Below are 20,208 nucleotides of genomic sequence, written 5' to 3' on the forward strand. Positions count from 1 at the left end.
AATGAAAACCAGTTTGACATCCCTGGGCTACACCAAACATTTAATATTTGAGTTGTGCATGTTTTATTTTTTACAATTTTTGTTTGTTTGTTTGTATGTGTCTCTTTTTGTATTCTTTTTTTATGTCAACAACGACAGGCAGCAGATGATCAGTGTTCAATGGTAAACAAAAGCAGTGGAGAATATTCCCATCAACATTACCCTCAGGCACTAATGAATTATTGCTTTGTAACGTGTCTGGTAAATTGGCATTTTTCCGTCCATTTGTCACGAAGTGAGGTTCAAGTTATACAAATCACATCAATTAATCATCTTTACTAACAAATGGAAAAAACATAGAACACAAGTAAATATTATTATTTGTCTTTCAGACATAAAAAACATTCAACCGTAAACGGAACAGAATATTAAAAACATTTGTTTTGCCCGAGCAGATAAACGTGTAGGACTGTTTTACGCAGGCGGCAATTCACCAATACTAACCGGCAGAATTTACGCAATGTATGAGTTTAAGAACCGAGTTTAACTACGCAAAATGCGTAAATGAACAGTGGCGGTCGCTTGATAACACTGCAGGAAGACAGATACAGGGCGGTAACGACGACGTTGTTTTTGTTATCGGGACCAACAGCAACAGTATTTAAAACAACAAAAAAGGCGTGTCACTCTACCATTAAAGAGGGCAATAATCAAAGTGAAGTGAAATGGCTGTACGGAGAGTCACACAGGAAACATTCGATGCTGCGGTGAAGGAAAACATCGACGAGTTCGAGATGGATCCCGACGAGGCTTTGAGGGAAGCTGTGGAGCAATTTCAGTCTCAAGGTATTGTAGAAATGACGGAGAAGCATAAACAAACATTTCAAAGCACATCTTTATTACAAAGCTCAATGGGAATTGAATAAATCGTGCTAATCTTACCTGGGTCATTTGAACAATGCAACTGCACATTTAATGGATGCCATACTAAATGTAGTTTCCTATTTTTTTATGAATGAGAGTCTGATTGCTGATGTATGTTTGCAGGCGTGGATCTGAATTGTATTGTAAAAGCTGTACCTGCTGTGCCATCCAATGATAATCAACACAAGGAAACCCATGAGGTCTTACAGGTGTGTATTTTGCTTACGACTAACATGCTTTGTATGCGCTACAATATGTTTACCATCATGATTGTTCCATCTGCAGGCGTTAGAGTCCCTCCGCATCGCAAAAGACTCTGCTGGCGTTACAAAAGCGGCAGCAGATCTAAAGTGTTTCACGGAACAATGTCTACTTGGGTTTGCTCAAAGGTACCTGGCGGCCCAAAAAGACGCATACCCTATCATACTCTCCTACTGTAAAAAGAGTGTCGGAGAGAAGGAAGCGGCGCTGGCCGCTCTGTGCGCCCTGGCCGCACTGACCGACGGACAGCCGGACTTGTTTGACACCGACGGACTACGTTTCCTCTTGGACGTTCTCAAGAAGCACAGGGCTGATGAGGCTGTGACACAAGCCGCCGTCTGCGCTGTGCGTCACTGCTGTTTGAAACACGAGCAAAACAGACAGGATTTGGTCAAAGCGGGCGTCCTGCCGCTGCTGACCGGCGCCGTCAAACAGCACAGCGGCTGCGCCGAGGTGGTCAAGGAGGCGTCTGCGGCTCTCAGGGTCATGACCTTTGACGACGACGTCCGGGTTACGTTTGGGCACGCTCACGAGCACGCCAAGAGTATTGTTCTCGAGCACAATGGGTTGAAGGTCCTAATAGATTCAGCAAAAGGTAAGATCTGAGATTTAACACATAAACACATTTCCCAAAAATTGTGGAACCTCTGTGGCTTTTCAGCTTTTAGGTTCCATCGTCTCTTTCTTAATGTCTTCACAAGTTGTCTGACTTGTTGTTATTGGTAGTAATTTATATATTTCTTCCCTCAGCTCATAACGACAATATGTCTGTCTTGGGTGAGCTGTGTGCCACTTTGTCCCGTCTGGCCGTCAGGAACGAGTTCTGCCAGGACATCTGTGACCTGGGAGGGCTTAAACTTATGATGACGCTGCTTGCAGACAGCTACGAGTCACCGGTACTGAAAACCGCCATAAGGGGTTTTGTCTTTAAAATGTACGACCGTTGTCACTGAGCTGCTCTTTGTCCCAGCAGGAGTTGGTTCGGCAGGTCCTCAGCGGAATAAGAGCCGTCGCTGGAAACGATGACGTGAAAGATGCCGTTGTTAAAGCGGGTGGAGTCCAGCTCGTCGTCGTCGTCATGAACAGACACCAAACGAACGCTGCTGTAGGTGTGCCGTGAATATCCAGCGCCACTGGGTGTGAACTTGCATGTTTTTTTACCCTCCCATAGGTGTGCGAGCAGGGCTGTGCGTGCCTTTCTGTCCTTGCTTTACGTAAACCCAACAACTGCAAGGTCATCATGGAGGAAGGAGGCGCCTTAGCTGCTGTGCATGCTATGAGGACTCATGCTTGTGCTGTTAATGTGCAGGTAAGCACCAGTCATTAAGGAATAAAACAGAATATAATGCCTTTATTTTCCCAATACATCTTTATAGACATATATGTAGAATATTACAGTGTAGAATAAAATAAACTATAGATGAGTTGCGTGTGAATGCTCCAATGCTAAAGCTGAACTGAAATGCTGACAGAATGTAGTATGAATGTAAAAGTAGTTTGAATGTTGGAATGGTTTGAATGTTTAAGAGTTAGATTTTCCAGGAAAACCAGAATTTTATTTGGAACTTGGGAAAGCGTTAGTTTGAATGTCCAGGATGAGTGGAATGTGTTGATGTTGGAATGGTTTGAATAGGTTGAAAAATGTGGGAATTGTGCAACTTGGAAACATGTCTGATTCATTTAAATGGGAACTTCCTGGAAATATGGAAATTTTGGGAAAAAATTGATGTTTTTTTTTTTTGGCAGCACGGTGGTACAGGGTGCGTGTGCCTCACAATACGAAGGTCCTGAGTAGTCATGAGTTCAATCCCGGGCTCGGGATCTTTCTGTGTGGAGTTTGCATGTTCTCCCCGTGGCTGCGTGGGTTCCCTCCGGGTACTCCGGCTTCCTCCCACCTCCAAAGACATGCACCTGGGGATAGGTTGATTGCCAACACTAAATTGGCCCTAGTGTGTGAATGTGAGTGTGAATGTTGTCTGTCTGTGTTGGCCCTGCGATGAGGCGGCGACTTGTCCAGGGTGTACCCCGCCTTCCGCCCGAATGCAGCTGAGATAGGCTCCAACACCCCCCGCGACCCCAAAAAGGGACAAGCGGTAGAAAATGGATGGATGGATGGTTGGATGGATTTTTTTAAAAATAGGGGCATGAATGTCCTAAATGAGCTGAATTAGTCGGTGTTGGAATTGTTTAAATCGGTCAAGAAATGTTGAAGTAGTAAAATTTTTTAAATTGAGAAATATTATTTCGGGAAAAGCGGGAAATTTTCAAGTTCTAAACCAACTTGGTTTTTTGTCCTGACTAAGAGGAATGTTTTGACAGTGGAACGGTTGAAATTGGTTAAAAAATGTGAAAGGAGTCATTGCACTAAAAGAGGTTGGATGTAAGGTTAGAAAAAAACAGGAATTCCTAGAAATTTGGTAGTTTGAATTTCCAGGATGAATTGAATGTGTTGAAGGTGGAATGGTTTGAAGCGGTTGGAAATGTGGGAATTGTGGAAGTTAGAACAATGGCCAATTCATTGTGAATGGTAAAAACGTTCTGGGAATTCTAGGAAATCCGGGAATTTAAAAAAAATAATTGTTGAAAGGGAGCACACGATTCCTGAACAGGCTGAATATTTTGAAGTTGGAACAGTTGGAATCAGATTAAAAATGTGGGAATTGTGGAACTTTGAAAAATGTCCCATTCTTTTCAATGGGAATTTCATGGAAATTTCGGGAAAAAAGGGAATGTTTTTGAAAATGCTAGAAAAAATTGGAATGTTCTGAATGAGTTTGTGTTGGTGTTGGAATTTTTCAAAACGGTCGAGAAATGTTGAAGTACTAACATTTTTTGGGAGAATTGGTATTACGGAATTTCTGGAAAACGGGGAATTTCTCTAGCTCAAAAAACAACTTTGTTTTTTGTCCTGATTAAGAAGAATGATTTGACGGTGGCACGGTTGAAGTGAGTTGAAAGATGTGGGAAGAGTAGTCGACAGAAAAAAAGGTGAAAAAAACGGGAATTCTGAGAATTCCTGGAATTTTTTTGAACTTGGAAAAATAATTGTTTAAATGTCCAGGATGAGTGGAATATGTTTAAGGTGGAATGGTTTGAATAGCTTGAAAAATGTGGAAATGGTGGAAGTTTGAAAAATGGCCAATTCATTTTAAATGGGAAACATGTCACGGAAAACCTGGAATTCTGGGAAATCTGGGAATTTTTGGAATTTGTCAAGGGAAAGCCCGCAATTCCCAAATAGACTGAACAGTTTGAAGTTGAAATGGTTTGAATTGGTTGAAAAATGTGGAAGGTAGAGTGCGGCAAAATCTGGAGAAGAAGAAGTAGAAGAATAAATAGATTAATTTTGGTGTAGAAAACCATATGTGAATGCTTTGAAGTATTCACTCAATAATATATTTATCAATCATTCAAACTTTTCAATTTGCACTTTTCATGCAAATTGCCACACAAAGTGCTTTATAATTATTAATTTGATACCAATGCAAACTGTGGTTTAGTACTGGTGGCACCAAAATGTAAGATTCACACTGTTAAAAAAGTACCTTCTTACAGTGTTTTCAGGTCAATACAGTAAACGACACAAGCATCGTTCCTTATATATATATTTTTTGCACAACCAGAAACAGGCATGCATGCTGTTGAGGAACCTGGTGTCGCGGGAGCCCAACTACAGCCAACCTATTTTGGACTTGGGAGTGGAGCCCCTCATAGCGCAGGCACTACGGACCCATCAAGACTGCGGAGATATTGCCAAAGCTGCCCTCAGGGATCTCGGCTGCAAGGTGGAGCTGCGAGAGCTGTGGACCGGCAAACATGGCGGCATCACCAACTGAAAAGAGTGGTGCAGGATTACTTCTTGTAAAATGTATTGTATTAAATCAAACAAAACCCAATCTGAGATACCGTATTTTTCGGACTATAAGTCGCAGTTTTTTTCATAGTTTGGCCAGGGGTGCGACTTATACTCAAAAGAGACTTATGTGTCAAATTATTAACACATTACCGTAAAATATCAAATAATATTATTTAGCTCATTCACGTAAGAGACTGGACGTATAAGATTTCATGGGATTTAGCGATTAGGAGTGACAGATTGTTTGGTAAACGTATAGCATGTTCTATATGTTATAGTTATTTGAATGACTCTTACCATAATATGTTACGTTAACATACCAGGCACGTTCTCAGTTGGTTATTTATGCGTCATATAACGTACACTTATTCAGCCTGTTGTTCACTATTCTTTATTTATTTTAAATTGCCTTTCAAATGTCTATTCTTGGTGTTGGGTTTTATCAAATACATTTCCCCCAAAAATGCGACTTATACTCCAGTGCGACTTATATGTTTTTTTCCTTCTTTATTATGCATTTTCGGTTGGTGCGACTTATACTCCGGAACGACTTGTACTCCGAAAAAATACGGTAATTGGGTTTTGCAGGTAAGACTAATGAGGACACTTACAGTACAATGGCTTTTCAGTTAAACCTATTGTTTTATGTTTTTTAAAGTTTTGATCCTTAGAATGGTAAAAAAAAAATCCCAATACCAAACGTCATGCTAACTATGTAATATGATCAAATTGTGACCAAGTAATTGTATGATCTACTTCAGGGGTGTCAAAATCTACTCCCAAGTGGGCCGGACTGGTAAAATCACGGCACGATAACTTACAAATAAAGACAACTCCAGATTGTTTTCTTTGTGTAAAAATAGAACAACCACATTCTGAAATTGTACAAATCATAATGTTGTTGTTGTTATTTGTCGCTATTTCTATTTTTATGAATAAATGATGTGATAATTTTCATCAGTCAACTAATTGGTGTTAATTTTCAATCTATCAAGATAAAAAAATTATATCAAAATCAAATTACAGGATGTTATTTATGTAGTTTGATCGTTTTCCTTGACTGATGTACTAGCAACATGTGGTTTATTTTGTACATACCTAGCATCCCATACAAAGAATTGCTATTGCGACATCCAGTGGACACATTTAGAACAGCTGTTTCTTTCATTCAAAAATGTTAGGTTAATTTTTATATTTGGCAAATTCATCCCGTGGGCCAGATAAAACCTGTTCGTGGGCCTGATCCGGCCCTTGGGCCGTACGTTTGACACCCTTGATCTACTTAATGAAACTCTACTTATGTGCATTCGAGGCTACAAAACAGCATCTATACACCATATTTTCTTCCTTGCCTTTGCCTGACTCTGGTTTTTTTTCAATATTTTGACTAAAGTCTAAAAAAGTTATTAATGCACAATCACTCTGCAAAATGCATTTTTTGAACACACTTGTCTGGTTTGTTACAACATTCCCCTGTAAACATAATGTTGCATGCTTCATTTTTGGATGGATTTTCTTATAAAGTAATGCACTGTGCTGCTATAAAGTTGGAGCATGTGATTAAACTAAAATGGTAAGCTAAAATAAATGAATCTATGATATCAAACAGGCCAGTGTAACCTTACATTAACTTCTATGTGAGACGCCCCTCTTGTTAGTCCAGTGGTTCTTAACCTGGGTTCGTTCGAACCCTAGGGGTTCGGTGAGTCGGCCTCAGGGGTTCGGCGGAGGTCAAAACACCCGACTCATCGTGTAAATACAAACTTCTCTTTATCGGCGTATTACGGATACGGCAACAGCAGAAGTCACACTGATTTGCAGGTGTGTAATTTGTTGTGAGTTTATGCACTGTGTTGGTTTTGTTGTTTGAACAAGGTGATGTTCATTCACGGTTCATTTTATGCACTAGTAAAAAAACATGGTAACACTTTAGTATGGGGAACATATTCACCATTAATTAGTTGCTTATTAACATGCAAATTAGTAACATATTGGTTCTTAACTAGTCATTATTAAGTACTTATTATAGCCTTATTCGGCAGGGCCTTATTATGACCCTAACCCTCTAACCCTGACCCTAACCCTAACCAAATAACTCTAAATTAAGTCTTTATTATTTACAATATGTTCCCCATACCAAAGTGTTACCAAAAACATATAACTTTGTCTTGAATTTTAAAAAAACATTTTATTTTTCACTAAAGAAGGGTTCGGTGAATGCGCATATGAAACTGGTGGGGTTCGGTACCTCCAACAAGAATAAGAACCACTGTGTTAGCCTATCCTAGCACTCCTGCTTGTTATGTAAGACTCCATTTCCCACAATACACTCGCTCTTCTCAACCCTCACTTTAGAGGCGGGGCCAGTTGGGGTTGTGACAAGAGTAGCAACAGCATGGGCGACATGTCAGCCAGTCAAAGTCACCACTGTGCGAGTGAATGACAAGATGACTTGAAAGTTAGTGTCTTTGTTGCATTAGTTAGATAAATGCTGCCTCGACGTGTTTTCTCTGTTTAAGAACCCAGAGTTGTCTCGCAGAGAGCCAACAGCTAGCGAGTGTCATCCAAGCTAATGTTTGGCTAACTTTTAAGCAAAGGGGCGTCTAGAGAATTCCGCTGGAAAAGTACAAAGCTTTGGAATCTGTCCTTCTGGTGTCAAATCAGGTAAGCCATGTCACAGTAAGTGCTTGTACGTGGTGTCTTTTTGGAATACTTAAGTAGGACATGGCGTCAGAAAGCTTAAAAGTAACCGCAAATAATGGAATTTACATATAACAAAACTTTCAGGATTTTGACAGCCGAGTAAGGCTGTCTGACCTCGGGGGTCCTAACCGCTCTTTTCTATTGACGCAAATTACCGCCCCTCCATTTTCTTGGAAACCTTGTTTGTTTTGTGCATCTTGATCTGTTCATTTAACATTATGATGTAATTTATAATTACTTACAACGTTAAGTGTGTTTGATCTTCAGAACTATGTGGCCTTTGGGCGGTATAGCTCGGTTGGTAGGGTGGCCGTGCCAGCAACTTGAGGGTTCCAGGTCCGATTCCCGCTTCCGCCATCCTAGTCACTGCCGTCGTGTCCTTGGGCAAGACACTTTACCCACCTTCTCCCAGTGCCACCCACATTGGTTTAAATGTAACTTAGGTATTGGGTTTCACTATGTGAAGTGATTTGAGTCACTAGAGAAAAGCTCTATATAAATATAATTCACTTCACTTCACTTGGGGCATGTTTCCCCCACAATATTTGTACATTTCTAGATTGTGCAACTTTATCAATGCTGTATTTAGAATATCAGTGACGTCATCAAATCAACTCATTTTACTCTGCTGTAAAATATACACCACCAAAAGACCAGTATTTCCCACTGGAGTGCAATCTTTTTTAAATTTATATATATATATATATATATATATATATATATATATATATATATATATATATATATATATATATATATATATATATATATATATATATATATATATATATATACCTTTTATTTATAAAGTTCAACATTTACAAACAAACATGTGAACACAGATAATTTAAAAAAGTACAAAAACAGTACAATTCAGCTCCGGGGGTTGTTAATACAATAAAGTAATTATAATAGAATGTAAAATATATATATATATATATATATATATATATATATATATATATATATATATATATATATATATATATATATATATATATATATATATATATATATATATTGTGTGTATATATATATATATATATATATATATATATATATATATATATATATATATATATATATATTTTACATTCTATTATAGTTAGCCACCCTTTGCTCTGATTACTTTTTTGCACAATCTTGGCATTCTCTCGATGAGCTACAGGAAGTAGTCACCTGAAATGGTTTTCACTTCACAGGTGTGCTTGAAGCTCATGAAGAGAATGCCAAGAGTGTGAAAAGCAGTAATGAAAGCAAAGGGTGGCTATTTTGAAGAAACTAGAATACAAAACATGTTTTCAGTTATTTCACCTTTTTTTGTTAAGTACATAACTCCACATGTGTTCATTCATGGTTTTGATGCCCTCAGTGACAATCTACAATATAAATAGTAATGAAAATAAAGAAAACGCATTGAATGAGGAGAAGGTGTGTCCAAACTTTTGGCCTGTAATGTATGTAGTATTGTGGTATAGTTATAGGCTCACACAAGTTCTGTAAATAGTTTAAATTTGGAGCATAGCATCATAGCTTTCACAGCTTTTTGGTTGTTAGAGGTAGATAATAAATAAATGATACATGGGTTGTACTTGTATAGCGCTTTTCTACCTTCAAGGTACTCAAAGCGCTTTGACAGTATTTCCACATTCACCCATTCACACACACATTCACACACTGATGGCGGGAGCTGCCATGCAAGGCGCTAACCAGCAGCCATCAGGAGCAAGAGTGAAGTGTCTTGCCCAAGGACACAACGGACGTGACTAGGATGGTAGAAGGTGGGAATTGAACCCCAGTAACCAGCAACCCTCCGATTGCTGGCACGACCACTCCACCAACTTCGCAGTGCTTTAAAGTAAAGTTTAGAGATGTCCGATAATGGCTTTTTATGGGGGTGTGTATATTGTAGTGTCCCGGAAGAGTTAGTGCTGCAAGGGGTTCTGGGTATTTGTTCTGTTGTGTTTATATTGTGTTACGGTGCGGATGTTCTCCCGAAATGTGTTTGTCATTCTTGTTTGGTGTGGGTTCACAGTGTGGCGCATATTTGTAACAGTGTTAAAGTTGTTTATACGGTCACCCTCAGTGTGACCTGTATGGCTGTTGACCAAGTATGATGTGCATTCACTTGTGTGTGTGAAAAGCGGTAGATATTATGTGACTGGGCCGGCACGCAAAGGAATTGCCTTTAAGGTTTATTGGCGCTCTGTACGTCTCCCTACGTCCGTGTACAAAGCGGCGTTTTAAAAAGTCAGAAATTTTACTTTTTGAAACTGATACCGATAATTTCCGATATTACATTTTAAAGCATTTATCGTCCAATATTATCGGACATACCTAGTAAAGTTCTAACACTTTTTTTTTTCAAAGGCACACAAAACAGGTTGGGTATTGAGAACCTTACATTTATGAATATAAAACTTAGCCATTAGTATATTGATTGATTGAGACTTTTATTAGTAGGTTGCACAGTGAAGTACATATTCCGTACAATTGACCACTAAATGGTAACACCTGAATAAGTTTTTCAACCTGTTTAAGGCGGGGTCCACTTAAATTGATTCATGATACAGATATATACTATCAGATATATACTATCATCATAATACAGTCATATAATAAGGTTGCAAAGGTAAAAATAATTTTTACATTTAGTTCTAATACTGTGTAAATCCAAATAGCACATCTTTATGACAAAGCACACATTTGTCATAAATATTGTCCAAGATGAAAGGACAGATGCCTTGCCATAGTGATCGAGTGCTTTCACAAGTCCAAAACAGGTGGTAAACAGTCTCTGGATGCATGTTACATAAGGTGCAGGTAACATCAATGTCCTTCTTGTATCGAACCATCACAGTCTTTACAGGGTAATAACGATTAATGATTTTGAAATAAATCTCTTTGACTTTGTTCGTAAGTAAATACCTGTTAGGAAGAGACCCAGCAGATGTCACTCACAACATTATTCCGGAGTGCAATTACATAGGAGGCAGACACACAATCATGTTGGAATAAGCTGTGGATTTTTCTGTTATTTTTCTGATCACTAGACTGCAATCTATGTGTGGATTGTGGGCTTGTATGACATCACTCTAATTTGCATGATTTGCCATGACTAAAGGTGAGCATTAAGCAATACAAATATGTGTAGAAATAAACATGTTTTTTCTTATGCTGCCTCTTTTTGTGTTGTTTATGTCACAAGCAAGTACTGTAGGTGCTCTTCGATAGGCTTGTTGAAAAGAACGACATGTGATTTTCATCCTAGAGTCTCCAAAAGTGTTTGATGAGATCGGAAATAGTCGCTAGATTTATTGGCAGTTGCATTTTTGAAAAAGAGAATTAGAAGGGGTTTGAAAACTTGCTTAAATATAGTGACAGAGACGCAAAGTTGATGACACTGATCTTTCCTGTCTTTTTATGCTGTCGTAGACCAGGTGCATGAGAATTGTGTGAAGAAGCAGTGTTTCAAAACCATCTATTGTACATAGTCGTAACGACAAGCTAATAACAGACAGGCCAATATTCTGTCTTTAGGATTGTAGGCTGCCAGCTAGTGCCAAATATATTTGTGGCGGAATGAAGGTTTGGGAAACACTGCATAAATCAACATCATAGAATACGCAGTTTGATTTATTGTGAAGGCTGGAATATACTTTCGCGTCACGTAGCTTGCATTCCTTCTGACGCCCTCTTGTTTGATCTATGGTTCTGTCGTAGGTGGTGGTGCAAGACTTGTAATTCTCATCCAAAACACTAAGGGGCGATGTGTCCTGAAGGAGCAACCGCCGCTGTCGTTGACTAGATATTCATTCACCTTCTTGTAAAGAATGATGACAACCACAACATCGATATCTTTGTCTACACTGGAACAAATCGTTCAGATACATCAGTTTACGTTTAATGGACATTTTACTAATAAACCAGAGAAAAATACGTTCATGAAGATGGACTCAGCCATTTTTGAACGAGTCGCAGCAGAGGACATTATTGTTATTTGCAATGCTTTTCAGTCGTTCGGGACAAGAGAGAGCTATGTCATTGAAAAAAACAAAACTGTTAAACAACTATTGTAAGTTAACGACATGCTGGTGGTAATGTGTATGGTCATGTGTTATTGGTGTTAAGAGCTCTAGCGAACATAACTTGCTTGAAAGACATTGACAGAGAATGAAGAAGTGTTGTGTGTGTGTGAGAGAAAAAGACGTGTGTCCACGAGAAACTATTTTTGTGTCGGAATTGAACATGTTAGCACAAAATCGGGAATAAAAGTTAAAAAGTGTTGTTTTGTGACTTTTTTTTGGACAAAACAACACAATAAGCTGAAAAGCGACACATAAATAATTATTTTTTTATAGGTCAATAAGCTATTTTGTACACAATTTCAGTTTGCTTGCAAATGTTCAACCACTGTTGCTTTATGTCATACAATAATTTGTGCATTTCAAGTACAAAGTCTGCTCTCCTGTGGTCAGGGACACTCCTCTTCAAAAGCTGACCAATCACAGCTCTGTGGTTCGCGTTGCCATCGACGCTAAGCTAGGATTTTTGGGAGGTGCGCGCAAGGCTTGTGGTATAGTAAGCAGGGCAAGGGGGCATGATGGTGTCACTTGAGAGTAGTATACACCAAGCTTGAGAATTGTGTTCTAACATTGACACTGTAGGCCTAAGGGGTTGAAGTTCAACTGAATAATTGATTGAATAGTAAAATGATTAGCTCACTAACAAAACACATTGCAGACGTCATTGTTTGTGGAGAGAGTTAGTGGGCCCCAAGCAACGTTCTTTTTGTTTTTTCCCCCAAATGCCACAAACTTGTATAGAAATTGTAACCAAAGCATAGAAGTGTTTGTTGTTGTTTTAGCTGTGCGCCACCAGATACCTTTCACCTACAAGTCAGCAGCTCTGCTCTTCAGGGGATATTCTGGGATGCAACTTTTTCCCTGTGGCTTAAAGGTATCTGGGTAGTATTTGTTCTCGCACTGCTAGTGTTTCCAACATTTTAACACTTTGATGCTACAAGTACAAAACACTGAAATGCTTGCAGGTAGCACAAACCCCAATACGCAAGAGGAAACTTGAATCATTGGTGAAATACAGTACAGGCCAAAAGTTTGGACAAACCTTCTCATTCAATGCGTTTTCTCTATTTTCATGACTATTTACATTATAGATTGTCACTGAAGGCATCAAAACTATGAATGAACACATGGAGTTATGTACTTAAAAAAAGGTGAAATAACTGAAAACATGTTTTATATTCTAGTTTCTTCAAAATAGCCACCCTTTGCTTTGATTACTGCTTTACACACTCTTGGCATTCTCTCGATGAGCTTCATAATGTAGTCACCTTAAATGGTTTTCACTTCACAGGTAGGCTTGAAGCTCATTGATTGAATGCCAAATGTGTGCAAAGCAGTAATCAGAGCAAAAGGTGGTTATTTTGAAGAAGCTAGAATATGTTTTCAGTTATTTCACTTTTTTTTGTTAAATACATAACTCCACATGTGTTCATTCATAGTTTTGATGCCTTCAGTGACAATCTACAATGTAAATAGTCATGAAAATAAAGAAAACACATTCAATGAGGAGAAGGTGTGTCGAAGCTTTTGGCCTGTACTTTACATAAACTGTGAATTGGGTTTATTGATTGTTTTTTTTAATACATAAAATTTTGCTGACAGGTGCATAATAAATATTGAGCAGATATTTATTGGGACGTATCTGATAACATTAAACAGTAGCTCCAGGGAGGAAAGATTAACTTGCACTGTGCTGGAGGTGTTAGGGTGAGCAAATCAAGCGTTCTCTTTCTTCTACCTGTACCGCGCTGTAAATGGCTTGTAGTAAACTTCCACTAAGCTCATTGCAAACAAACATGGCGCCGATTGTTTGGGACTTTTTCACTGTTTCAAAAGGAAGACATTTTGCATGCTATTTGCACTAAATGTTCTGCAAATATTACGCGAGAAGGTAAAAAAAAACATGGAGCTTCAACACATCAAACATTATCAGCCACCTGAAATGGTAGCATTGCTACGACAGTGTTTTAAAAGACGACAAAGACAAAAGAAGCTTCCCTAAAGCCGGCCGCAAAGAAAGTTATGCACGAATTACAGTTAAATCTCAATTGAAAAAATTATAGGTTTAAATAAGTTATCTGTACCAGTCTTGTGAAGCAGGAAGTTATCGGTATATTTTGCTTCTCTTTTCCTTTGGACTGCTGACTGTCTTGGATGATGCCAGCCACCTTCAGCAAGAAGTCATCATGGCACTGAGAAGTCGGTTTAGTGACAGGCTCTGTCGGCCCAGAAGCAAAACTAACAGACTTAAAACTTCCTTTGTCCCCCGTACCATCAAAATGTGTAACTCCTCACAAGGTAGGTGGTTTGAGGATGGAAGATGGGGAGGGTCGCAGAGACAATTTGCAATAAAATGGAAAACTGCCTTGATTATTATTATTATTATTATTTTATATACATTTTTATTAATTCTTAGTAATCATATTTGATCTATTACCAGTTTACCCTTTGTGCTGTGATGCTATTGCCGCTGCCTTGTTTACTGTAAATGCTATTGGAAGAAAGCCCACGCCCATGACATCAATCAAAGTTATCTACTATTTTTGCATTAAGGGTCATTGCTGCTTCCTCCTGGTGGTTGGATTCATGAGTGCACACCGAGGCAGCAGAGAATAGTCCTCTGGCATGGGAAGTGGAGTCCAGGAGCAACGTGCATCACCCAGCAAAGAGGATGGGCTGCCGCGGGCCTCCACTCAGGCAGAAGTGAGCTATGATTACTTTTTTTTTTCCAATGGGAACTGTCAGGGGTGATTTTCAAAGGAGGCTCTGCACAAAAGATGCCAGATTTGAAGCACTTTTGCAAATAACCCTAAATAAAGATGCAGCCTCCTGTTATTGTTTCCTGGCAATCACTTATTTCCTTGGCACGCCCCCAGACATGTTTATTTATTTATTTGACAGGGACAGTTGGCCCTGAGATGAGGTGGCGACTTGTCCAGGGTGTACCCCGCCTTCCGCCCGAATGCAGCTGAGATAGGCTCCAGCACCCCCCGTGACCCCGAAAGGGATAAGCGGTAGAAAATGGATGGATGGATGACTGGGACAGTACAATTAATCATTGCTACCCATAGGCAACCAATGTCAAAGTACATAAGACTTCTAGCCACAGGCTAATGTGCAACCCTCGTCCTTGGTTAGGCTTTAAAAAAAAAACGTTGAGAAAATTGAAAAACACAAAAAGATTAAGACAAGTACAAAATAAAAATACCTACACCCAGTTCTAGTGCTCACACTTTCGATTTTCCTTAAGCCACTTTTTCAGTTTTATGTAGAAAAGTTTAATGTCCGACTAGAGCTCTGAGGCCTTCACTGAGAACGCAGACTCCCACCGACTGCAGCTCGAGTCCGCACATATTCACTACTGTATCTTTGTATTTCTTTACCCATCACATCAGGGGAAATGTATAAAAATGAAAAATGTATAATGTGATCAAAACTCATGATGTTATAATTTTTGGTAATATGGCAGTGATGATGCTTCATTGTTTTTTGGTGAAATATCTTTAGTGTTTGTTTACAAAATGACAACAGGGGCTTCACTACACATTTCGTGGCTTGTCCCCAGACCATGGCACAATAAGACATATGGGATAAAATCATTGCATGCATGCATGTAAACTTGTGCAGCTTGAACAGATAAACAAGGTCTAATAAGCCTCACATACTCACACAAATGACGCATGTGAAACTATGCCAGACTGACAAACAAGTGACAAGACAGAGTGACAATTAGTGGGGAAAACTGAATGAACAATATAATTTAAAATACAGTATATATATTTCGTATTGGGAACAAGGACTAATTTAGACACCAGGTGGAAAATATCACACGTGTGTTCGTGTGTGTCCATTTTGTGTTTAATTAACAAGCATTTGCATAAAACAAACACATTTTCCAGTCCCATGTTGGTTGCTTATTTTAATAAGGTACACTCATTAAAGATAAAAATACTATTTGTGATAAATCGCGATTAGTTATGATTTAACAATAGACAACATTCATCACAATTCAATATTTTAATCGTTTTTTTATACAACCCCTGGAAAAAATTATGACGTCACCAGTCTTGGAGTATTTCATTCAGTTTCATTTGTAGAAGAAAAAGCAGATAACAGACATGACACAAATCTATAGTCATTTCTAAAGGCAGCTTTCTGGCTTTAAAGGCCTACTGAAATGAATTTTTTAAATTTAAAGGGGGATAGCAGATCTATTCTATGTGTCATACTTGATCATTTCGCGATATTGCCATATTTTTGCTGAAAGGATTTAGTAGAGAACAACGACGATAAAGATCGCAACTTTTGGTATCTGACAAAAAAAAGCCTTGCCCCTACCGGAAGTAGCGTGACGTAGTCAGTTGAACATTTCCGCAAAGTTCCCTATTGTTTACAGTGAAGGCGGCCAGAAGTGAGAGCGATTCGGACCGAGAAAGCGACGATTTCCCCATTAATTTGAGCGAGGATGAAAGATTTGTGGATGAGGAAAGTGCAAGTGAAGGACTAGTGGGCAGTGAAGCGATTCAGATAGTCAAGATGCTGTGAGAGGCGGGTGGGACCTGATATTCAGCTGGGAATGACTAAAAAAGTAAATAAACACAAGACATATATATACTCTATTAGCCACAACATAACCAGGCTTGTATTTAATATGCCACAAATTAATCCCGCATAACAAACACCTAGGTGTTTGTTATGCTAGCTCCTAGCTCCCGTCCATATAACCCGCCAATACAATTCAAACACCTGCACAACACACACAATCACTCAGCCCAAAGGACCGTTCACCTAACCCAAGGTTCATAAATCTTATATATTTACCCAAAGTTACGTACGTGACACGCACGTACGGGCAAGCGATCAAATGTTTGGAAGCGCAGCTGCGTACTCACGGTACCGCGTCTGTGTATCCAAATCAAAGTAATCCTGGCAAGAGTCTGTGTTGTCCCAGTTCTCTACAGGCGTCTGTGTATCAAAGTCAAAGTCCTCCTGGTAAGAGTCTCTGTTGTCCAAGTTCTTCGATCTTGACTGCATCTTTCGGGAATGTAAACAATGAAACACCGGCTGTGTGGTGTTGCTGACTTCCCTCGCAAAATACTCCGCTTCGCACCGACAACTTTCTTCTTTGCTTGCTCAGCTTCTTTCTCCATAATGCAATGAACAAATTGCAACAGATTCACCAACACAGATGTCCAGAATACTGTGGAATTATGAGATGAAAACAGAGCTATTTTGTATTGGCTTCAATGGGGTACCGATACTTCTGTTTCACTGGCTACGTCACGCGCATACGTCATCATCCAAAGGTGTTTTCAACCGGAAGTTTAGCGGGAAATTTAAAATTGCACTTTATAAGTTAACCCGGCCGTATTGGCATGTGTTGCAATGTTAAGATTTCATCATTGATATATAAACTATCAGACTGCGTGGTCGGTAGTAGTAGGTTTCAGTAGGCCTTTAAGAAACCAAGAAAATATACTGTGGTAGTTACTAGGGATGTAACGATATCAGGGTTTCCCACACATTCATTTATTTGTGGCGGCCCGCTACAAAAGAATTACGTCCGCCACAAATTTAAAAAAAAAAAAAAAAAAAATTTTTTTGTGGTCCTCTCCAGCTTCTCAGGCAAATCATATAGTTGATGTAGATGCCCATATCGGCCGTTCAGATTTACTTTACAAAAGAAAAGTGTAGGATACTTCTCTTGTTGCCTTATTTGTATTTGACTTTATTAAATGTATTTATATTAGAAACACAACATGTGTATATAACAAAGGGTGCAAAGTCTGCAGGCAGTAGGAAACGCATGGTTAAGTGTAGGGAGTAAAACTGATGGCAGTCTAAAGTTCAAGATTTTTGGAGCTCTTTGTTCAGTGGATCAGATGTTTGATGAAGCTCTGTGTCTATCTACCTCCACTACTGTTTTCTGTTTATTTGTTACTGACTGTGGCAGGACACCTCTGGCTCTGTTTCACTTTATGTTGCTGGTAAATAATATGGTTGTAGTAATAGGCTAAAGTTAAATTATTTAGTATGCACTAATTAAAGGGGCAGAGCTTTGAGACATTTTAGCTTTTATATTTTATAAGATATATTTTTTTGTATTTTCTGAGAAGCAGTGTCCTTTACAGTAGATATTTTTATATATCCGTTTACTCACATTTAAAACTTAAATCACATTATAACTTTTTATAATGTATATACCTCACAAATTGATGTTCAGCTTCACTGGCTTCATCTGTCCTGGACGATGGTAGCTAATCAAGTAGCTGTTTTGGCTTGGAACGTTTGAGACCTCCGCCACAGAGGTTATGTTTTTGCTAGGGTTTATTTGTCCGTTTGTTAGTAACATAACTTAAAAGGTTATGAATGGATTTGACAAAAACAATTCCTCTGATCTACTATGGAGTGGAAAACCCTTTACTTCCTGCTTCTTCTTTCTCTCCCCTTTACTGCGCTCCCAACCCTCACATTGCAGTCAGCGCTCCGCAGAGGATTCTGAGAGATGTAGTTCATTTTCAGACGCGCCAAAGCTAAAGTTCCAGAAAAAAACTACACTCATCAAGGCGTCACAGCATTATTGTGAAGACTTTGAAACCGCAATGCTGCAATGCCTACAATACTGTTACATGCCTAGTAGTAATTTTTTTTAAACAGAGTGAATGATGGAATTACTAAATTCTGAAGACAAAATAATGGCATCATGAAAAACAAACCAAAAACACTACAACACACCACTAGTACCGTATTTTCCGGACCATAGGGCGCACCGGATTATAAAGCGCACTGCCGATGAGTGGGTCTAGTCAGGTCTATTTTCATACAAAAGGTGCACTGGATTATAAGGCGCATTAAAGGGGTCATATTATTATTATAAAAAAAAATTCTAAATTGAAAACACTTCCTTGTGGTCTACATAACATGTAATTGTGGTTCCTTGGTCAAATTGTTGCATAGATTATGTTTTACTGACCATCTTTCATCCGCTTTCTGACAGTCTCTTCAGGATGCGCTGTTTTGTGGGCGGTCTTATTTACGTGGCTCACCATCGGCAGCGTCTTTCCTCCGTCATCTTGGTTGTAGCGGTGTAGCGTGCAAGGACGGGAGTGGAAGAAGTGTCAAAAGATGGAGCTAACTGTTTTAATGACATTCTGACTTTACTTAACTCAAACACGAACCAGCATCTCCTCATTCGTGGCTCACTAGTGCAACAACAACGCCGGAAATGTGTCCTGTGAAAAACCGTCCGACCGGAACTCTCTAATAACTAAAGTTCCTTGAGTGAATAATGTAAACTCACTACACCGGTATGTTTTAGCGCTTTCATGGCGAGTTTACTGACAGATATAAGTAAGAACATTACACTACTTTATATTGATTGATTGACACTTTTATTAGTAGGTTGCACAGTGAAGTACATATTCCGTACAATTGACCACTAAATGGTAACACCCGAATAAGTTTTTCAACTTGTTTAAGTAGGGGTCCACTAATTAGAAATGGGAACAGCGGAGGATGAATGTCCCATAACAAGAAGATAATGAAAAAGAAGAGGCTTATCGACTACGGCGGACACGCACAAATTTTCAGGATTTATGCAGATTTTAAATACAGATCAGCAGGTACCAGAAGGTAAGAAAAGTTGCTTTTGCATATTATTGCGAAACAAAACGCCAGATAATGTTTTACCTACACACCATAATAATACTCGTATGTTGAAGCACAGTACAATCCATCAAGCGGTGCGGATTCATAGCTTACCAAAGTTGTACTAAAACATTTTGATAGATTTTTGAGCACAGTGTGTAATGTTCTATATTTTCAATGAACATATAACATTTTGGTGTTGTTTACTTGAGTCATATTGCAGTCTACACCTGTCTCTTATGTGTGAATGCCATCATATTGCAGTCTACACGTGTCTCTTATGTGTGACTGCCATCTACTGGTCACACTTATCATTACACCATGTACCAAATAAAATAGCTTCGAGGTCGGTAAGCACAACCAAAATTATTATAAGGTGCACTGTCGAGTTTTGAGAAAATAAAAGGATTTTAAGTGTGCCTTTATAATCAGAAAAATGCAGTACTTTTTTGTTGCTCCACCTCTGTCTTTTATAACAGCTTAGGCATGGACCTAACGAGTGACAAACAACTTTCTCTGATTGCTGTTTGACAGATCAGCTTTGCAGGTTGGGAGTCTTGTCATGGACCATTTACTTCTATTTAACCCACAGATTTTCAATTGGATTCAGAGACGGTGTATTTGCAGGCCTTGACATTGACCTTATGTATCTTTTCTTCAAGATCCATCAGTTTTCGCTCAAAGCAAAGATGCATTATCATCTTGAAAATTTATGTCATCATCCCCCAAACATAACATTGATGGAATAAGAAA

General features: G+C 38.9%; 2 protein-coding genes across 4 annotated transcripts in view; both read left to right on the plus strand.

Annotated features, from left to right (window-relative positions):
- Positions 1 to 441: 441 nt before the first annotated feature.
- On the plus strand, positions 442 to 6,633 carry armc6 (armadillo repeat containing 6). 2 transcript variants are annotated; one of them, XM_062023531.1, is made up of 7 exons: positions 442 to 825; positions 1,027 to 1,112; positions 1,189 to 1,759; positions 1,915 to 2,060; positions 2,135 to 2,269; positions 2,336 to 2,473; positions 4,788 to 6,633. In XM_062023531.1, the coding sequence occupies exons 1-7, from the start codon at positions 705 to 707 to the stop codon at positions 4,998 to 5,000; spliced, it is 1,410 nt and encodes a 469-aa protein (XP_061879515.1). In that variant the 5' UTR covers positions 442 to 704; the 3' UTR covers positions 5,001 to 6,633. The 2 variants fall into 2 exon arrangements, with proteins under 2 accessions (XP_061879515.1, XP_061879516.1); XM_062023532.1 differs by having other exon boundaries at positions 2,138 to 2,269; positions 4,788 to 6,630.
- Positions 6,634 to 7,243: 610 nt separating this feature from the next.
- slc25a42 (solute carrier family 25 member 42) overlaps positions 7,244 to 20,208 on the plus strand; it is a 46,811-nt gene continuing 33,846 nt past the window's right edge. The window contains exons 1-2 of one of the 2 annotated variants that reach the window (XR_009821368.1): positions 7,244 to 7,684; positions 14,362 to 14,511. Coding sequence is in view for 1 of the 2 variants with exons in the window: in XM_062022735.1 (XP_061878719.1) it covers positions 14,434 to 14,511 (78 nt within the window). In the remaining variant the exon portion in view is untranslated. The remainder of the gene's footprint in view (positions 7,685 to 14,361; positions 14,512 to 20,208) is intronic. The other variant, XM_062022735.1, reaches the window with a different exon arrangement.

The sequence above is a fragment of the Entelurus aequoreus genome, linkage group LG16, assembly GCF_033978785.1.
Source record: "Entelurus aequoreus isolate RoL-2023_Sb linkage group LG16, RoL_Eaeq_v1.1, whole genome shotgun sequence".
NCBI classification, from domain to species: domain Eukaryota; kingdom Metazoa; phylum Chordata; class Actinopteri; order Syngnathiformes; family Syngnathidae; genus Entelurus; species Entelurus aequoreus.